This window comes from Bombus pyrosoma, linkage group LG2 (genome assembly GCF_014825855.1).
Source record: "Bombus pyrosoma isolate SC7728 linkage group LG2, ASM1482585v1, whole genome shotgun sequence".
In the NCBI taxonomy this organism is placed as follows: Eukaryota; Metazoa; Arthropoda; class Insecta; order Hymenoptera; family Apidae; genus Bombus; species Bombus pyrosoma.
Genome location: NC_057771.1, coordinates 12,632,472 through 12,653,612, shown reverse-complemented (window position 1 = coordinate 12,653,612; position 21,141 = coordinate 12,632,472). Strand labels below are relative to the sequence as shown.

Below are 21,141 nucleotides of genomic sequence, written 5' to 3'. Positions count from 1 at the left end.
GCATCATATTTAAAAAAAAACACGGTATTTTAATACGAAATACATTTTAAAGATACAAAAATACTGTTGCTTTTTATTAATTTGTTCTTAATTAGCACAATCTATTTACAATACATTAAACGATATAATATATTGTAGAATATATTATTTTCGTCTGCTTCTTAAATTACGAGTTGGTACTGACGGTGTGATAGTTATTGTACTCTAAACAAACAAACAATATGCAAAATGAATAAATAATATATTTGATAGATTATAGAAAAATTTTTAAAAACTTACCTCGAGCGGCTCGATATCTTGGAAAGATTCATCTTCTGTAATGTACAATTTCTTTCTACGAGTATTTTTCTTCTTTTCCGAAGCTGTTTCCCGAGGTGGTAAAGTAGTAGTGCGTTTTACACTTCGTCTAAAATATAAAATACAACATGTTTCAGTATAAATTTTTAACTTAAAAAGACATACTACTCTTTTATATCTCATTTTAATATAATATAATATATAATATATATAATATACTTTGAATCCGAGCCAGAAAGGTCGATCACTGAAATTTCATCCTGTTTCGGAGACGATGGCGTAAACTTCTTTGGTGGACGTCTTACTCGACGATCTTTAAGTATCACCTCGTCTTCAGATGTATTTTCACAACACTCTTTATCTTTAGAACGATTCTTTATTAACTACAAAAGGCATTTATTAAAGAAAGTTTGTTAAACTATATTAAATTTTGTAATGAAGATACCTTTTGCTTTTGCTTTTCCAACTCTTCTTGTTGATTTTTTACTAAGCTTTCATACTTCGCCACCATCTCATCTCTATTCTTCATAAATGATTCCATTTCACGCTCTTTCTCTATCAAGCCATTCCTCAGTTCATCGTTTACAGCTCTTAACCTTTCGTTCTCCTCTTTCCTTTCTTGAGCAGTTTGTTCTAAAAGATCTAATATTTTGGCATTTTGTTCATTATGTTTAACGCGTATTTCTAACTGTTCGATATATTCTTGCTTTCGAGCAAGCATTTCTTTCGTATCTGTTAGATTCTTAATTGTACTCTTCATTTCTATTTCCATTAATTTATCGCTTCTATCATCATTTTCTTCGTGTTTTTGTATCATAAATTTCATTTCTGTGAAAATGCACAATGTAATAACTTTAGGGGGAATATCATTTGTTAAACTAACATACCGTAGATACTGTACTAACCTTTTTGAAGAGAAATAATTTCAGCATCTTTCTCTCGCTCTTGTTCCTCTGCTTGTTCCAAACGATCTTCAAGTTGTAAAAGCTTATTATTATTCTCATCTAATAACTTTTGCAGTTGATCTTTTTCAACTTGACATGTTTCTAAATTCTTATTTAATTCAAGAATTTTTTCCTGAAGCTCAGTTATACTATCAAGATTACGTTCTAACTCTACTATTTTAGCGGCATGAGCATCGAGACACTAGAGTTTTATTGAAAAAATTATTAAATTTTACTGAAGAATATATACATACATATAGTATATTTATATGAATTTAATTAAATACCTGCGATTTGATATTATACTTTTCTACTATGGATGAAAGTTCTCTTTGTAATTTATTTGTCGCTTCTTCGTGTTCATTTTTACACTAAAATAAAATTAAACAGATTATATTCCTGTAAAGAATGGTGATATTACTTATACATACCTTTGAAATATGATTATCAAACTCTACTTGCAACGCGTTAAATTTCTGTAAATATATAATCTTTTTATTACATTTGTATAAAAATTTGTATAAAAAGTTGTTATAGAGTAATAAAAAGTAACCTACTTCCGTACACTCACTACAATCACTTTTAGTGAAAGGAAACTGCTCGTCATTCTCTTTACTTTCTTGTTCGTAATCGCTAATTTCTGTTTTAGAAGAAGTCTTAATATTATTTGCGTTTTTTAATGTCTCTTGAACCTGCATTTTATCTTGCTTCATTAAAGATAGTTCTTTCTGAAGCAAATCAATCGATTGTTTATATTCTTCTGCATTAGTCTTACTTTCATTATTTTCTTCAACAAGTTTTCCTATTTTTTCTTCTAAAACTAATACCTTTTGGTCCACCTCTTCTTTCATCTTGAAAATAAAAAAAAATTATGCAAGTATGAAAAAAAGAGCAACATATTACATTTAATTACCAACCAGACAGTTTTCTTCATACTGTGTCTTAATGTCATCGTATTTTACCATCAATTTTGTCAATTTATCTAATATAATCTCATGATCATCAGTTTCTTCAGTAAAACTTGTCTGGCTAGCCTCTTCTTTTATCACATTTTCAATAGTTTGACTACTTTTATTAAATACATCGTTCCTAGATGTTTGTAAAGAAGCTTCATTAGATTCTATGTGCGTTTGACAGTCTATGTCTACTGTTTCTACCGCTACTTTCTCTTTTACACTTTCATCATCGTGGTTTTTAGATTGTGTACTATTCATTCTTAAATTACATATCTGTTCAGATATATCTTTTAATTTGACTTTGGCAAACTCCAGTTCTTGCTTTAAACTTTGTATTTCAGTTGTACTTCGAACTAATTTTTCTTCCAGAGCAGAATTTTCTTTGCCTACTGCCAGTACTGTTTCTTCCATTTGAGCATCGGATATATGTTCTGTAATGTTAATAATATATTAAATTACATCATGACTTTTTAAAGTCGTATAAAATTATGTATACATGCCTGTCTGTGTATGCTTATTATTTGAATCCACTATTACTACCTCTACTTTGAGATCAGAAGATAAATCTTCTTCAATGGCAATATTCTGATTTCTACCTTTAATGTCTTTACATTCCTATAAAATAAAGATTTATGTTATTAGTGCACTTAATCGATGCAGTGGTATATTTTAAAAATGTAAATAATAACATACATTATCTTTATATTCCCAATCTTGTTCTATGTTCTTTGTAGTATCAACTGTTTTTTTGAGTAATTCAAATTCATTTAATAACAAGTTCTCATTTTCCAATTTACATATTTGATCTTCCAAATCTTGTATCTTCTTTTCATAATTCAGTATAATTTTATTTTGATTTTCTAATTTTTCTTCAAATATATCAACTGTTTTAGTTTCTTTTGTTAAACACAAGTTAATATGTGCAAGTTCTGCTTCTAAATCATCTATTGTTTCTTGTTTGTCATATAACTCTTCTTCTTGCTCTTTAATTATACGTTCTTTTTCTCTCTCTTTTGTAATAATATCAATATATTCTTGTTTTGCTTCATTTAAAAATATCTTAAGTTTCTGGAATAATACACAACGAAAAATATGTTTAATATCGCGAAAATTATAAATATAGTATTAATTATCATACCTTAACCTGTTCCTCCCTGGCAGATAATTGAGATTTTAATTCTTCTACATAACGAATTGTATCTTCATCCGAACAGACATCCTTTTGAACTGCATTTAACAAATTGTTTGCATTTTTTAGATCTTCCTTTGACAAACTAAGTTCAAAAGTTATTTTAGTTTTTTCAGCCATTAAATTTTGATTTGTTTCCTTAAGTTCCTTCACGCTATTTTTTAACAAGATGATCTTCGACGTTAAGTGTGAATTTTCAATTTCTAATTCTTCAATGTTTTTGGAGTCATCATCTAGATCTAAATTATTGATAGAAACAGACGAACGTCTTCTTTTACGACTATTAAGCTGTTCCAATTTTTCCTTATAAAAATCTTCAACTTGTTTTACAGACCAGTGAAGTACATCTTCTTGTTGTTCTTCCACGTCTTTCATACGATTCCTAAATTATATTTGACAAAGTTTACATGAAAAATGTTAGCACAGAGAAAACGAATGATTTAGTACATACTTCCATTCTGTTTCAAGATTTTTCATTATAGATGTATAAGTGTCAGCCATTTCTTCGCGTATTTGCAGATCGCGCGTCAATGCAGAACTTTTTAAAGTAGCAAGTTCTTTTTTCAATCTTTTATTTTCACTTATTATCTCATTGTAATCTTCTGATTGAGCATAATCTGAGTTATCATCAACTATATTTTGCCAGTCTATAAAGATAATTCAAAATTATAAATTCTGCTGTAAATTAAGATTAATAATACAAGACATACCTTCACTTTCCAGTTCTGTAGCATCCCAATCAGTTTCTGTTTTTATACTTTGTGTAACTATTCGTGAAAATCTCGATTTAGTTTTCTTGCATACTTTCTCTTTTTCTATAACTATCTTTTTTGCAATAGCAGAAAAATTGAGCACATTTTGTGTTTCTATGTACAAATTTGGTATAGGATTAATATTGACTATTAAAATTATATGCTCTTTTCCAGATAATGCTTTTTGAAATAGTCTTGTTAGTTTTGATTCTCTGAATGGGCCAATATGTTCTATTTTCTGTTTCGATAACTGTCCTTCATGAATGGTTTTTAAACATCTTCCTAATACTAGGAGACTTGTATTAATATTTTGTGCTTCTTTTAGTCTGTCTCCAATATTTAAGGTTTTTTTTAATCGTTCTGATCCAGCCAAATCACAAAAAGCAAACCTATCATTTGAGAAATAACAAGTAACAAAGCATGTAATTAATATCTAAAAAAATAAAAAAGATTATTTTCTACATACGTGCTAACTTCAACAGAACTGGGATCATTCTCAACATAATATTTCAATAATTTTATGGTGAATATGCAATGTGATCTTGAACTTCTTGCATTCAAAGCAGTCGCAGCTACTTTCAAATTATATTGTCCTGCCATTAAAACTTGATAAGCCTCAGAACCAGAGTTCACACAAACAGTCTTTAAACCTTTAATAAATGTTCTTCCATGGGTATCTGTCGCTAATTTAAGAGGCGTTCTCTTTTTCTGACACTCATTTGATAAAAGATCATATACAATTTCATTATAAATTTCAGCAAAAGAAACCCAAACAGAATAATGTGCACCAATACATTGACTAGGTCTAATAGGTGATTCCTCTTGCAATAATTTTTGCATCTCTTTATAAGCATTAATAAACTGATATTTATCTACAGAAGCAAATGTTAGTAACTTGGTTTTTATCTCTAATTCTTGGGCACGTTCAAGAGGATCCAAAATAACAATATCACAGTGATTCATAGGTTTATAAGAAGGAGTAGACTTTGGTGTAATGTTTGAAAATACAAATTCTAAGCATCTTGGTATTATTCCAGGGGATGTGGTAGTCCCTTGTAATGTATAAGATTTCCCGGAATTTGTAGTACCTATAAAATTATATTAAAATGATTTAGAACATTATATAAATTATTATATATAAATTTAATTGTATAATATATTTACCATAAGTCATGATAGTACAATTCTGTCCACTTAGAAAATCTATCATTTGTTGCTTTACAGATTGTTCAAACAATTCTAGCTGAGTAGTTTCTGGTCCAAAGGTTTTAGTAAATGTAAACTTTCTACACACAATATCAGTACTATTGGATCTCTTGACACAGCTGGTATTATTATCTAAAGTAGGCAATCTTGTGAACAAAGTAGAGGAATTGATAATTTTATATGCATCTTGTTGCTCTTCAGATAATTTTAATTTCTTGGGGAATGGTTTCATTCGTAAATATACTTTAACTGTTTGTAAAGTTTCTGATTCTGAATTTAAAGAACCACTTTGTACAGTATAATTGGATTCTTCACTTTGAGTTTCAGTGTCATAAACAGAAAGTAAATTTTTCTTAGTTTCCTTTAAGACACAAGGTCTCTTTCCATAGGCTAATATACTAGGATCTCTGCCAAATAAATATGACATGTCATCTGGAGGATTATTATAAGAAGTTCTAATAGAATCTAATGTGTTATCCATCTACAAACATTTGAAAAATATATGTTATTCTTTTGTTATATTAATCCTTGCAATGGAAAAAAACAATCAAAATTTTGTTCATACCTTCTTGTGATAAAACTTTCGATTAATTACGTCACATTAAAAATAAAATATCTTTTCACTTATTAAACAAATATTGTTTAATGAATAGAAAAATTAAAATCTTCCTTTATTGCATACTTCTGAAAACAAATCTTATTTTTAAGTAAACCGATAACCTGTTAACAATTTTAAATATATATCTTTTACTTTATAGTAGTCACTTATGAAACGTTAGATTAATACCTGTTTTCACATGCTATATGAAAATTTAAACAATTAAATCAAAATAAACACTAACGCATATTTCTTTCACAGGAAGCTCGTGAATCCACAGCCACAACAAACGGTTAGTATTTTATTTTAAAATCTTGTCGTGAGAATACTTTCTTCGGATTGGTACAATTTTCGATGGACGTATTATTACCGCGCTCAGCATATAACCAATAAAAGTCAAGATATACTTTTGACGACCAATAAGGGTGAAGATAGAAAACTGTGTTCTGATTTAACAAAACGTACCTACCTTGTACTTAAAAATATAAAATTTAGTTAAAGTAATTATATTTAAAAAAATAGTACATATAAACAATATATAGAAATAGTTGAAATGTAAAAAATTAAGTAATGATTCCTCTTAATTAGATAAGGTGATTATAATAAACATATGCATAACCACATTATTAAAATAAATCTTTATTACATTTATCATTCATATCAATATTTACAGATCTCAAATTAAACACATATGTACATATAGCAGTTAGTACTCTCTTTTTTATGTTACCTCCACATACGATGACAATCTATAATAACTTTTGGAATAAAAAATATATTTTTTGGACGTTCAAAAAAGGAGTCCAATATTATTAAAAACTGTTTAAATTAAACGATGGTTAGAGGAAGAGACATGGTTATACAACGTAGATATAAATTGTAAAATATTAAAAAACAATATAATCATTTACAGAAAAGAAACATGATAAATATACCTAACATTTTATAATTGTAGGAATACTAACGTGAGCTCATAAGTCTTTTGTTGCACCTATGAAATATTTCACGCACCATTATTGACTTTTGTATCACGTTTCATGTTACATATAAAAAGAATATTTCATCCTATAATATCCACTTCAGAGTATTTAATCATTTGAATCAACAATGGAATTACAAGTAAAAATAAATTACTTTTTCCAAAGTACATCAACACAGTTATTTTTCTACATTTTTATGTCTTTTATGTCTTTTATGTCTTTTACACATTTTAGTCACTATTTTTTTCATTCAAGTCAATTTTTTATTATGTATTAACAGAGTCAGCTGTGGGAAATATTTTCAATCTAATTCTTTCATCACATGTTGATAACTTTAAATTGTTTTTAAATGGTGATACCATTTAACGAGTTTTAAAATTAATACAGTAATCGTAATGTCAAGATTCATGATTCAGAATGCCTTTTAAATCATCTGGCAATGTATGTGTGATGTCATTTATTCTTTCTTGAAGTTTTTCCCTTACAGAATTGCCTATAGGTACTTCATCAACGTAAGTCTTTTCTAATTTCTGCCGAATTCTAAGAATCATATCTACCAATTCTACCTCCTGTTTTCCTTGCACCCAGGTTTTTAAATCCTGCAATAATGGTAATTTGTTTAAGAAATAAAACAAATAAACATTTTTATTTTTAAAAACAAATTAAATTTTCATATTGAACGCGAACATACCGCTTGTGATAATGCCTCAAGTTGTATAACTTGTAACTTTTGTGATAACTCCGTGTATCTAGTATGAAACCAACCAGAAAAATTAGGTGAACGGAAAAATCGTCGATATAATCCTACCCAATCTCCTTTTATGCCTGTGGTTAATTGTGGCCCAGCACTACTTAAAGTAGCTAAGAAATCGTTTGGATTAAATAATTCAGGTATAGGTGTAGCCTAAAATAATTATAATATATGTATATTATAGTTCCAACTGTTTAAAACATTCAACAGACAAAATGATACTTACTTTAAAAGGTGATATGTCCTTTTGTAATGGCATAAGACTTGCAATATATCTTTCAAGAGGTATCATAAAACTTTCAGTCAATTCTATCAAATGACGTTTTAAAAGAGCTGTTTGCACTTCCCCTGGCCTCTTTGTTTGGATACCTCTAAATAATTTCTTCAATATAGTTTTATCCTTCTGAAGGAAAGGTTTATACTGAGTATAAACTCCTGGCTTTGAATCTAATATTTTGAGATTCTCTGATTTCTTTATTTTGTACCTTTGATTCTCTAAAATATAAAAAATATTTAAATATTCTATGTATATACTATTTTATAGAACTTACCATTACTAGTTCCATTACTTATTCTTATAATATGAGGCCAATGCTGTAGAGTTTTGGCAAAAAATGGATTTGTTACACCTAATATTACAGCAGGTGGTGATGGAGCATCTGTAGTATATTCTTTAAATTCAGAATCATGAATTGTAAAATAAGGTCGGTGATCAGCACAATATTTTAATGGTGCAATCATCCTAAAAAATAGTGTATTTTTTTGTCTCATTTTCTTATTAAAATTATTTTTAACTATTTACGAAATATAATAAAATACTCACGCAATAAGTGCTTGGACCATTTCAGAGCAACCAGTAGGTGAACCAGCCATAACAACAATTGGTTCACTAAGTAATACTAATTCCCATAATAAATGTACATAACTTACAACACTAGCTAAACTTCTAAACATATCTCCTTCATTGGCAGATGTTAAAATTAGTCTTCGAGTTGCATGAAAATTTGGCGCATGATCCATGGCAGCAATTGTAGGTGCAGTTGCTTTATAGTTTTGATTTGGAATATATGTCTAAAATATGAAGAATGAAAAATAACATATGGTAGAAATACGAATTACAATGTATCAACTTTTACCTGAAATAAAACACCTATAAGTGGTAAATGCACTACTTGGCCTGGTATTGGAGGAGGCCATTGATCAATTTCTCTTACAATAGCTTCCATCACTGCATTGCCCATTTCAAAAAATTCAGGTGCAATTAAAGCACACAATTCACCAAAGAGATTCACAAATGGCAGTTTTGTAATTATAACAATACTCTAGCATATAAATAAAGTTATTATTTATGCTTCAAGATCCTGTATTTACATCTTTATTATTTTAGTATATAAAATAAACCTTTTGGAAATATCCTCTTGGAAGAGACTTATCTTTCACTTGACGAAAGTATACATAACCCCAATAATAATCTTTATCACATTGTAAAAATGGAGGTGACTTTCTATCGTATTCTTTTAAGGCTTTAGTCTCTTGAAGGATAGCTCCACTCTGTCTTATTCTGACATGATATTGTGTATCTCCCATACAACCAGAGTTAGAATCGGGAAAAGCAAGATAACAAACATTAGATCTCTCTTGTTCAGATAGTTTGATATGAGATGGATATATAGCCTGTATAAAGGAAAAACAGATATCACTATAAATGTAAGATGTTTATAAATAAACAATTATATTAAAAATTAAATATAAAATGTAATAAAAGGGTACCTCTATAGCTTGACCTAATTCAAGATCAAAAGTAACAATACACATGCAATGTACCCAATTATGAAAACGTTCCCATTTTTCATATATCATTTCTTCTTGACTACTTATAGTATCCATTCTCCTAGTTCTTGAACAAGAGGCAACTGACATCTTATAAGAATTTGGTTAACATAACCACATGCATATATTAGGGAACATGTCACCTTGATATCTTATTAAGTGACAAATTTAAAAACTTCTGTTTAATTTATAACTTAATATGTGTGTGTTATATTTCCTATAAAGGAATTTGGATATCTGAAAACATATTAAAATATTATGTTCTATACTTTTTTGCTATATATTATATTATACAATATGTTAGCTTATATGTTCATCAATAAAGAACTTACAACTTTATTTAAGGTGCACATTATTCCGTGCTTTTGGATTAAAATTGTTTCCTAGATAGTTTTTCTTTCTATTTTAATAATCTCATAATTACTTTTAACTTCAGCATATATATATACATATATTTTTACCCTGTTTAATGATATTTAAAAACATTTAATACACTTATGCACTTTGTTTACTATCATTGAGAACAAGGATCAAAATGTCAGGGAAGAATGTTAATTGAACAATGAAAAAACTCAGGTATCAAAAACACGAGGGTCATTACATGTACACTTATTTCATTATTCTTTACTATTTACACACAATTGTTAAAATGCCCACGTGTTTTCCATCTTGTAATAATAATAATCTGCCAAACATATTAATTTGATTTCGAAAACGATGGTGTGGCAATGAAAATGTTCATGAATAATGTTTACACCAGTACTTTTCTTGGATGAAAGTATCTCCGTATGTACGTATTTAACGTTTGGTTTCGCTTTATTGGAGAAAGTCTTCATAATGCTCAGTATCTATAACAATAGTTTCATAACCTCCCAAATCAAACATGTACGTATTTTCAGTAATTTGATTTATCTGAGCGCGTCAATCTTGTCAGATAACATCAAATCAAAGATATATTGCTTACATACAGATTGCAATCAGTACAATTCTACCTCTTAAGTCATGAGAGATTTGCTTATATCTTATATCCCTAATAGTAATATTCAACCATAGCAGTACTGACCCTTTGTTAACTCGAATCATAAACTGATGTATGTATATATCTATATACAAATCTCAATAGATACCAAACTTGTTTTTTACAATATCTATACTTTCTAAAATGTTTAAAGATGAAACTACAAGAAACAAACATAATTGTTTTATTTTTCGTTTTCAACCATTATATTTCATCTATTTCAGTCCCTTAAGAATATCGAAAAGAATACTAAAAATGTTAAGAACTATTTTCCTATAATTCTCGTTTATATTGTACATACATACACATAAACATTCAATTTTTATATTATAGAATTTTTATTTTAATGGATAATAAATTTTATATATATATATATATATAATACAATATATACATATATAAGAAAGAATATATTAATTTACCTATAACAATAAAGATATTAAAACTATCATAAGAAAATCATAAGTCAAAGTTTTAATTGTCAAGTGTATATTGTATATTACACGAATGAATTTCGTTAATGCATACATAATAAATATATATATGTTTCTTTATATGAATCAATAAATTTCTGTATAGTATTATACAAAGAGGAAATCTTTATCGATGTGCGTGCACTATTCTACGCATGCATATTGCACCGGTATATTTCATATTGATCAAATATTTATGATTTGTAACGTGATTGTAATATAAATATAGTTAAATACATATGTAGATTATATAAAATTTTTCACGAAACTGAATTTCATTTTACAGTAACAAATCCATAATTAAAAAAAGTTCGTTTACTAACGAATACTATGCACTTAAATAATAATAGATTTACCCTTGCATTTATTTTCTAATTTATTTGTATAATTGCATAAGTTGTCTGCATTTCAATTGTAATTTATTATTATAAGTTATTATAAAAAGTTAGACCACAATATTGACATTAAATACAAGATATGCAAGTATTTATTCTACCTCTTGTATTAACTTTAATATTTCGATCAAACTTCATTGGAAATCGAAGATATTTCAATAAGCGAAGCTTCTATTCTTCTTTGCCAAAAAATTAACAGTAAAATTAGTTAGAAGAATGTTAAATTTAATTAAAATGTATATATATATATATATTACAACGTATCCCGGATTTTAACGGCGCAACTTGTGTAAATAAGAAAAGAATGTTATAAGAACATAAATAGTTTAAAACTTTATTAATAAGTTATAAAAAAAATATCAAACATGAAGGGAATAGTATATAGTTATTACTACGATACAATGTAAGAATTATATCAGCAATATTTACATTTATTGTTAGTCTATTTTTGCGTGCTGTGTCAAAGTTGTCAACGATTTCTGAAGGTAACTTCATGATAATTTCTGCCAGTACCATTGAATCGTTAGTAAGTTAGTGGACTTCGTACAAAAAAGCCGTAATCATTTACAAATCGAGAGTATGCAGATATACATTTTGTTTGTTTCTGCAATGGAAATACCTAAACTGCTGTGAGAGAATATCAAAACGGGTTCCCTAATAGAAGAATTCAAAACATGTGGATGCAACTGGATAGCTGTCCGGTACATTATGGAGTATATAATATTTGTGAATTAAACAATCATTTTCCTCACAGATGGATAGGTCGAAGAGGGCCAATACCTTGGCTCCCAAGATCGCCTGATCTCATGCTATTAGATTTTTATCTGCATTTTAAGATGGAATATTAGTTACTTTTGGAAGTGCTAAAAGTATTATACTACCTTCGACGGCCTGAGATAGCAAGCACAGTTCGCGTAAATAGAATAAACGTAAGTATTGGTGATCTATTCCTACATTTCATTGTAGTAATCGCAAGCCATTACTTCGCATTTCATATTTTTTCATAACATTTTAATAAAGTGCTAAACGACCTATATCTATATAACTTTTTTTTTCTTAGGCCAATAGAATGTACTGACTGTAAGTTTCGTACTGTAAGTCTCGTCGTTAAAACCTAAGACACCCTGTAGATATATAAATGGATCTATTATACTAACAATAGAGCAAGTGGATACGCCCCTGGGTGCACGAATCCGCGCGTGCTTAATCTTTGCGACTGTCACATTCTGTCAAGCCCGGTTGTCAGCCTATGCTCATCAGCCATGCTGTGTCTAACTGTAAAAAATAACTTTTAGCCATTAAGTGTCACTTGGTGCAGTTCCAAACTAGTAGATAAAAAACGGTGGCTTGCAATCGCGATCAAACATGTACCGTATCTTTCCCGATCTAATAACCGATACGGGTGTGTCTACGCGCGTGTTCCGATACGTGATCAAGTATGTCAGTCAGTTTGTAAAAGTGCAAACTTGTAGCTGTAGCAAACATTAGGTTACCAATAAACAGTAAATTTCCTAACGATGTCAGCTGACATCCTGCAGGATAAAAGCGTAGCCTTGAACGGCAAGAATGACGTACCGGTAGTCTCGCAACCCATTACCAGGGGTGGACTTAGGGTTTACAAGATTGTTGTTTTGGGCGATGGTGGTGTTGGTAAATCAGGTATAATCCAATTTTATTTGTCATCGTTTAATTAGAAAAACATGTTATATCTCATATATATTATGGAAATTAATTTTTCAGCTGTCACATTACAATTTGTCAGTCATAGCTTTCTTGATTATCATGATCCAACTATAGGTAAGAGTTTATTTCATGTATGTTGTAATGAAAATTGAAAAATCCGAAAAATGTCTGTAAAATTTTGTTCTTATTATTTTTTAACTTTTAGAGGAATATTTCATTTAATGTTCTTTCTTATTGACAGAGGATTCATATCAGCAACAAGCAGTTATAGATGGTGAAGCTGCACTTTTAGATATATTGGACACTGCAGGCCAGGTCAGAATTTGTTCTTAACATGGTTTTGTAAAAAAGTGAATTTATCATATTGTAATTTTATATATACATAAATGTTATATGTAATATGATTTTTTTATATGTAGGTGGAATTTACAGCTATGCGTGACCAATATATGAGATGTGGAGAGGGTTTTATGATATGTTACTCTGTAACTGATAGACATAGCTTTCAGGAAGCTTTGGAATATCGAAAATTGATAACACGTGTGAGAGCTAATGAAGATATCCCATTGGTATTAGTTGGTAACAAATTTGACTTGCAACATCAGCGAAAGGTAAAACACAATTTTTCATTCTAGCTGAGATTCACTGATTTTGTTAACATGAGAAACATATTATAGGTAACTACAGAAGAAGGAAAGGCACTTGCTGAGCAGCTTGGTTGTCCCTTTTATGAAACATCTGCAGCTCTTAGACAGTTTATAGATGATGCATTTTATTCATTAGTCAGACAAATTCGAGCTAAAGAAAGGTCAAGAAATTCGGTACGTAAACACAGTCGTTGGTGGCGGTTGCGTTCAATTCTTGCCTTTATATTTAGAAGGAAGCAAAGACATGTCAATAGTCATCATTATTCCCCTTAATCGACGTATTTGCATAGATATCTTTTTGATAGCGTTTGTTTTAAATTAACAAATTATGGCAACATAAATAGTTTGGAATTCTACAGATTACACAACGAACAAAATTTTTTATGCTTCTTTTATATTTTATAACAGTCCTTCAATTTAGGGATTAATTCACTAATATCTCACTGCCTCATCTTTAACCCCATTATATTTTAAATGTAGTAATGGAAACATGAAATATAGACTGCAATTCATTATTTTTATTATAAACTTTACACTAATAGCTTCTATTACATTGAGAAGCTATGTAAGAACTTATATGAAAAAAAGTTAAACGTGAGATGATACAAGCAACAAGGATGTGATCTCCTAAAAAACTTTCAATATAACAGTAATAAGATGTCCATAACTCTGTTCCCAAGGTCGCTAGTTTCTTCATTATTATTTATTAAAAAAGGCTATTAATATTATTTACATTATATGTATCTTATCAGGAACAATAACTAATAACCGTAATTTAAGGCCTAATTATATTAGGAGTATCTCACTTTTGTTTTTTTAAATTAATATAATTGCAGTTTTTATTTAATATTTTCTCTCCAGTCAAAATTTTGATTATTGTTTTACAACTACTATTTTATATGACCAAAGAATTTGATATTTCATACTATATGAAATATTAAATGAAAATTTATAAATGCAGAATATATAGAATATGTGAGATAAATAGAAAGTTTTGTAATGCTAAATAATTGTTATATTATGACAATTAATCGTATAAAGTTAAACTAAAATTTATTTATACCAATTTAATTTTCTATAGAAAAAAATGAAAATTATGAATGGTTTTACATCAAATTAAATTATTACAAAGTATACGAAAGTTATAATGATTTTTAAAGTTTACAAATGTTATTTGATGAAATCGCACAAAGTGAACAATTTTTAAAACGATATTTTCCAATCAAAAAGAGTATTTACACAAATATATTTTTATTTTTAAGAATTGAAGAGATAATACTAGTAATGTATTTGATTACATAGTAAGTCAACAAAATTTTATGTTCATAGACTACTAATACTTTTTCTCTAAGTTTGAGTTCTAGAAACTTCGAATAGTAAATCCACGCTGTTGAGATAAAAGAGATTTAGTCATATGCTTTCGATTCTTCTCCGCTCGTTTTATGATGGTATGGACGCTAGGAGCACTACTTTCACTATCTGTCTATTGTGATGGAATGTCCAATTGGCAATGCGTCCAATTAGATAAATAATAATTGCGCAAAATCTCGGGTAGATATACGTCTAGATAATGAATATCTTATGTATTCATAAGACAACCTAGGATTGTTTTGTTTTCTGTTGTCTTTCGGTATAGTAGGATGTGTCAACATATGTGGAATTATTGAAAACTACTACTTAAACATAACTCTGATACTTTCATTGAGGATGATTTTTTGTATTTTTCTTACAGTGCCATATCTTTTAAAGCTGATTTGAAAAATCCGTTTCACATGCTTACAGTTATCATTCTGTTAAGGTACTCTATTATTACAGAATACCTTAATGATCATATAGGTAATTCTCTATCATAATTGTAATTTTTTCACATTTGCCACACTTATGCTATCCGGTAAAAATTTTTTAATATGTTTTGTTGCCGAATTAAAGTTTTCTACCTTTATACTTGGAATGTAGAGCTCCATTATCTTGTGGAAAATTATTCCTATTCTAACTAAATGATTACCAATGAATATCACATAGAGGCTAGTTTCTGTTTCTCTATATACTGTAGCTTTATCATCAATACTGATGCAATATCTCAAGTAGATTTTGTATCTCCACGTCTGTTACATAGAGCTCCATTATTCTGTAGAAAATCATTCCTATTCACCAAATAATTTTATCAATGAGTATTATATGGACACATTTCATAGTATACTATGACTCTGCCATTAACAAAAATGATCCAATATATAATTAATAGATTCTATTTTGATGAGTAAAAAGAATATAATACAGAGTTTATGCAAATCGCCAAAGTTTATTTAAAAATAAAAATGCGAGTAGAATACTCTTTGATATTCGTCAATATTGATTGCGTGAAGAATAAAAGAGTAACTTATTCGTCGAAATTACAAAAATATTGGTGCTCGCTAGTAAGAGTTAATTTATCGTACCCTCAAGTGTCTTCACTTTCTCTTGTTAGAGCCAAAGGTAATAAGGCATGTGGTGTCTGCTCCTAGCGTTCAAAACTTCATGTTTTCTTACATTATTTATTAGAGCTTTTAATTCTTGTGCAGCTTAAGAATACGTGATTTCTTTTTTAGTGCATGTATATTATAAATCAATTACGTTTAGTTATAAATTAATAGAATTATAATATACACTAGAACCTCGTTTATACAGGCAGATCGGAGGATAAGGCGATTCAAATAACATATTTTGTATAAATGCAATCATATGTGATCATTCACATATATTAATATATTTGCTATAAGAATACGTGTTTGTACATGTACAATTGAACATAGTTCGATTAATAGGGGCTCAGCATTAACTTGTTCGCATAACGAGGTTCTATTGTTCTTTATATAGTTGCCAGATAATAGAACCAATCTATAATAGCATACAGTCAAGATATTACAAAAAAATTGTTAAATGTATATTTATATGTATATTAAACGTCTAGTCGTTACTTAATGTTTCCTAGTCAAGTCTTGCATTTTGTTAAACATGCAATAATTTACAATTTACAGACGCGATTATGAATTTTGATTGCAGTTTAAAGTGATCATTTATATGTATTTATCATATCTTATAAATATTTATACATGTTGGTATTATATTTGTTATAACATTTTATAAACAGTTTACTAATAGGGAACATAATTATTAATATTTAATCCATCTTATTAGCTAACATAACAAATCTGACTATTTCATTTTATAGAACAAGTACAAAGTACTATTGTCAAATCTGATAATCAACTACATCAACACTAGCTTTGTACTAATACAGTAAAAAATATTAATAAATATAAATTATCTGTATGTAACAATTGAACATACAATACAAAATCTGTATAATTTATGTACTGTGTAAAATGTGTTTAATCTTTAAAACTTTATAATAATAAAAGGAGAGTATTTATCTGTTTTAGTTATTAATGTAATATTTTATTTCTCTTTATATTTGTTTATAAACTAACGAATTTACACGTATAAAACATGGAAGAACAATGAAATGTAATACATTTCAATAAAAATGTAATGATATATTTATATGAAAATGGAATTTTTAAAGCTAACAACGGCGACGAGTGGTATCTTTGTCTGTCCATCGTTTGCTTAATATATCATATTGTATATGTATATAACCAAGAATACCCAAAAATATTAAGAACTAGAAATAATATAAATAATGTTAATATATAGTATAATATAAATTCAAATTAATTCTGTATTTTAAGAAACGCAAAAGAAGCACATTTTACAATGACAATACAGTAAAATAATTAAATAAAATGTAAATTTATAATGTACTACCAAAAGAATTTTAATAGAAACAAAATTTTAAAAATGCTTCCTTTGAGATTGAGCAATAAATTTAATATGATTGAAATAAAGTTATGTATTATTAATGTATTTAAGTTGCGATTGTGTAATATACTAATTGGAGATAACAAAATACAAATTGGAATTGTTTTAAGTATATAGTCTTAATTGACAATTTTCGTATTCTGCATGAAAAATTTACAATAGTACTATATACAGGTCCACAATTATATGATAATTATTATAGAAAAATGGTTCATTTCGGATAATTACTTGAGTACATTCAACGAACTGTGACAAGATTTTAATTGTAATTCTGTTTATAAAATAAATATAAAATACAACATTAAAAAACATCCATTTTATTTATTTACATTCATTCTAGTAAAAAAATATATGATAACAGTATAAAATAATGAACAAATGTGTTATGTCATGAAAGCTTGATATATAATGTTCTATATAAGTAGAATAAATTAGTACTTAAGCAATCAAAGAAATAATTTTTTACTATTTGCTTAAAAATATATATATTTTAATTTATTTCATTGTATTATGAAAGATTGTAAATATATTGTTTGCTTTTAAACTTCTATTATTATTTATAAACTAATGATTATAAATTGTGTAAAGTTTTGTAAGTTTTGTTTGTGAAAAGTTGTGTAAATTGTTTAAAGTTTTGGAAAATTTTATATTGTTTTGTTATTTGTTAATTGTTTTGGAAAAAGTTATAATTCAATTACATTTAATAAATGTTTGACACATATTTTTTTTAATCACTCTGCGAAATACTTTTTGATCGGTTATTAATCTTCAGTGGTTCCTCCATTTGTATGTTGATCTCTTCCACTTTCTACTATATTCCCATCCATTGTTTCTGTATTTCCTGCTTTGCTATTTTCTATATAAGTCATAACAAAAATAAAATAATTCATTTATCATTTTAAGATACCACTTTCAGATAAATGTATATCATATACATATATATTAAAAAAATTATGTACGCTTTTATGTTCGTATTATAACAAATTGAACAAATACTTACCAACTTCAACATTGTCTTCTATGCCGCCATTTGAATCATTATTCTTTTGGTTCTTTGGACTTGCCTGAGCTGAAAGTCATATAAACTAAGTTACTACTCTAAAATGAAATGAAGTAATAAAAGTATTTATGAGAGTTTGCAACATCAGTTCATTTCACAAATAATATTTCAATAGGCTCTATATTAGTGAACCCTCACCAATTAGTTATATTGTCAATATATATATATTAACGACAGCATTTTATGATGCATACTAAATCTAAATAATAAATGAAAGTATTGCACACTGTATTTAAAATGTTTAATATTGATATACCTTTTATCCCTTCACATATCGATATAAATATAAAGACTAAAATTTAACATCAAATATTGTAAACATAATCAAATAAGATAAATCTTCTTTATACTCTTTAATAACTTACACTAGAGATGAGAATGGTACTACAATTTAAAATCATAATCTATAATCTCTTTATTATTTATGTTCAACTTAATACTTTTAGTTTAGAATAACATATTGTATATGAGAATTTAACTCTTCTTGTTGTTCTAAATGTACATGAAGTGATGCTACCTCATTTTCTGCATTCTTGTATCTCTGTTAAAAATTTTTGCATAGTGTAACACATTGATCTCTTTCCTCAGCACCGAAATATAATTTTAACACGAATATTAATAGGTATAGTCCACCACAACATAACCATATATTATTATAAATTTAGATGTCAGTTGTTACATCAACGTTAACAAAGATGTAATGTTGTTCAAACTTCGAGTTATACAGGTTATACTACATTGTATAGGCCTTACGCTTTAAAATGAGTCCCGAATGATCGTTTTATATTTTCTTATTGCGAAGTTCTTACAGTTTAAATATCAGCTATTTCTCGTCGAAGATTGAGCGTATAGATATATAATGATTCATCTGAAAGTATTGGTTCGATCGAAATGTTCGTAGTAAAATTCAGAAACGATTTAAAGGTATTATATTATAAAATTAGTATATCATTAAACAATATCTGCACCATTAACTTTGAGAATCAAATAAGTCATCAAAATATTCATATAATACAGTTATATGTATAGTCATAAAATTGTACAATTGCATCGTTTTTGTCGGTGGCCGAGTCATAGTATATTATAAAGTGTTCTTTTATATCCATACGATACCTATTAATAATTATTTGGTGGTAGGAATAATTTTCAACAGAATAATGAAAGTACCAGAGGTGGGGGTTCAAAATCTTAGCTTGGCGCTCTCATGTATCCAGGAACACTTGCCGGAGGGGCTAATTTGCGAAGAGGTTACAATATCGATGGATGTACACAATGCCAGCTGGTCAGCGCTATGTATCGCTACAGATGCTTTCCCGACGCCCAAGGATGCGAGAAATTGTATCCCAGTAAAACGACTTTTGCAGATGAGCTTTGGAAAATATGGCATAGTGAGGAGGGTACAAATCAGCATTCACAATCAACCGAATGGGGATGTATCGTACAAGTGGGAGGTGTTGATAGATCCACGACATGCTACACCTAAGGCATTTGGTGTGTACATACAGGAAACATTGCAGCACTATCTTGAATCCACCTTGGATCAGACACATAACTAACTCGAAGCTTCTATCACCTGACGAAACTAACACAGCAGATATGAATTATACGTAAAACAATCTTGCAGCCTGATAGAGACAGTAACTTTTTACTATTACTTGGCTATAGCTGTTGTACATTTGACAGAACAACGAATGATTTTTAAGGCTGAGTAGGTAAAAATGAATCTACATGATTAACATTTTTTGTACGACAAAGATCAAGAATGAAGATATTGCGAATGTAAAGATATATTACATAAAATTATATAGTACTATTTTAATGACTAAACTTTAATAATTTATACATTTTTTTTTTCATAATATAAGTATTTTTTAACATATTTTTATAAACCGACGATTTTTATAAAACGAAAAAATAATAAGAATGATGATACAATATTTCACATAATATTGTATGGTTTTATTTCAACGACTAAAATTTATTTTAATATATAAATCGATTCCTGGTGCTCTTTGACATCAGAAAAATATCTATAGAAATGCGAGCTACTGTCGAATTAGCTAGTACATTTATGCTTATCACATTTGTAATTTTTTTGTAAACGCTTCTCTTTGGCAACTGTTTCTGAACACATAAATGTGCGGAGTTAAACTTAGATTAATTTTAATCATTGTAATGATATAATTTTATGTGACATTTTTTTTATTTAATTATATTATATAGATAAGTGTAAATAAGAAATGAAAATATTGTACAATGCATTTAAAGCATTTAATATTAAAATATTTTTTAATATGTATGTTGATATAAATACAAGAATAAAATGTAAGATCAAATATTATAAACATAATCGAATAAAATAAATCTTCTTTATATTCTTTAATAATTTGTATTAGAAGTGAGAATGATAATATAATTTAAGATCATAATCTATAGCCTTTTTATTATTGATATTCAATTTAATACTTTTACTTTAGAATGAGATACTTATGTTATACTTT

General features: G+C 28.0%; 4 protein-coding genes and 1 long non-coding RNA gene across 9 annotated transcripts in view; 2 read left to right on the top strand and 3 right to left on the bottom strand.

Annotated features, from left to right (window-relative positions):
• LOC122577588 (synapse-associated protein 1-like) overlaps positions 1–6,930 on the top strand; it is a 99,650-nt gene extending 92,720 nt beyond the window's left edge. The window contains exon 10 of the mRNA XM_043748957.1: positions 6,204–6,930. Coding sequence (XP_043604892.1) covers positions 6,204–6,214 — 11 coding nt within the window. The 3' untranslated portion in view covers positions 6,215–6,930. The remainder of the gene's footprint in view (positions 1–6,203) is intronic.
• On the bottom strand, positions 54–6,028 carry LOC122577586 (kinesin-like protein KIF20B). The gene is made up of 17 exons (XM_043748951.1): positions 5,910–6,028; positions 5,303–5,825; positions 4,605–5,226; positions 4,097–4,527; positions 3,838–4,033; positions 3,336–3,768; positions 2,891–3,265; positions 2,698–2,812; positions 2,159–2,628; positions 1,799–2,092; positions 1,673–1,717; positions 1,529–1,612; positions 1,203–1,443; positions 743–1,125; positions 517–680; positions 280–406; positions 54–204 (listed from the first exon to the last, which is right to left on the bottom strand). Exons 2-17 carry the CDS (start codon positions 5,823–5,825, stop codon positions 145–147), a joined length of 4,563 nt encoding a protein of 1,520 aa, XP_043604886.1. The 5' UTR covers positions 5,910–6,028; the 3' UTR covers positions 54–144.
• Positions 6,565–10,751, bottom strand: LOC122577587 (protein DENND6A). 2 transcript variants are annotated; one of them, XM_043748954.1, is made up of 10 exons: positions 10,468–10,751; positions 9,836–10,351; positions 9,444–9,740; positions 9,075–9,347; positions 8,810–8,995; positions 8,497–8,744; positions 8,225–8,415; positions 7,900–8,168; positions 7,614–7,826; positions 6,565–7,521 (listed from the first exon to the last, which is right to left on the bottom strand). In XM_043748954.1, exons 3-10 carry the CDS (start codon positions 9,591–9,593, stop codon positions 7,321–7,323), a joined length of 1,731 nt encoding a protein of 576 aa, XP_043604889.1. In that variant the 5' UTR covers positions 9,594–9,740; positions 9,836–10,351; positions 10,468–10,751; the 3' UTR covers positions 6,565–7,320. The 2 variants fall into 2 exon arrangements, with proteins under 2 accessions (XP_043604889.1, XP_043604887.1); XM_043748952.1 differs by having other exon boundaries at positions 10,472–10,751.
• A 292-nt stretch (positions 10,752–11,043) lies between these two features.
• Positions 11,044–20,878, top strand: LOC122577589 (GTP-binding protein Rit2-like). 2 transcript variants are annotated; one of them, XM_043748959.1, is made up of 7 exons: positions 11,044–12,318; positions 12,450–13,048; positions 13,130–13,186; positions 13,314–13,387; positions 13,492–13,683; positions 13,750–13,893; positions 19,855–20,878. In XM_043748959.1, exons 2-7 carry the CDS (start codon positions 12,907–12,909, stop codon positions 20,194–20,196), a joined length of 951 nt encoding a protein of 316 aa, XP_043604894.1. In that variant the 5' UTR covers positions 11,044–12,318; positions 12,450–12,906; the 3' UTR covers positions 20,197–20,878. The 2 variants fall into 2 exon arrangements, with proteins under 2 accessions (XP_043604894.1, XP_043604895.1); XM_043748960.1 differs by having other exon boundaries at positions 11,083–12,318; positions 19,778–19,905.
• On the bottom strand, positions 18,221–19,945 carry LOC122577592. 3 transcript variants are annotated; one of them, XR_006320390.1, is made up of 3 exons: positions 19,808–19,945; positions 18,581–18,649; positions 18,221–18,436 (listed from the first exon to the last, which is right to left on the bottom strand). It is a non-coding gene; the product is annotated as an uncharacterized LOC122577592 (long non-coding RNA). The 3 variants fall into 3 exon arrangements; XR_006320389.1 differs by lacking the exon at positions 19,808–19,945 and adding an exon at positions 19,394–19,561; XR_006320391.1 differs by lacking the exon at positions 19,808–19,945 and adding an exon at positions 19,006–19,386.
• Positions 20,879–21,141: the final 263 nt, after the last annotated feature.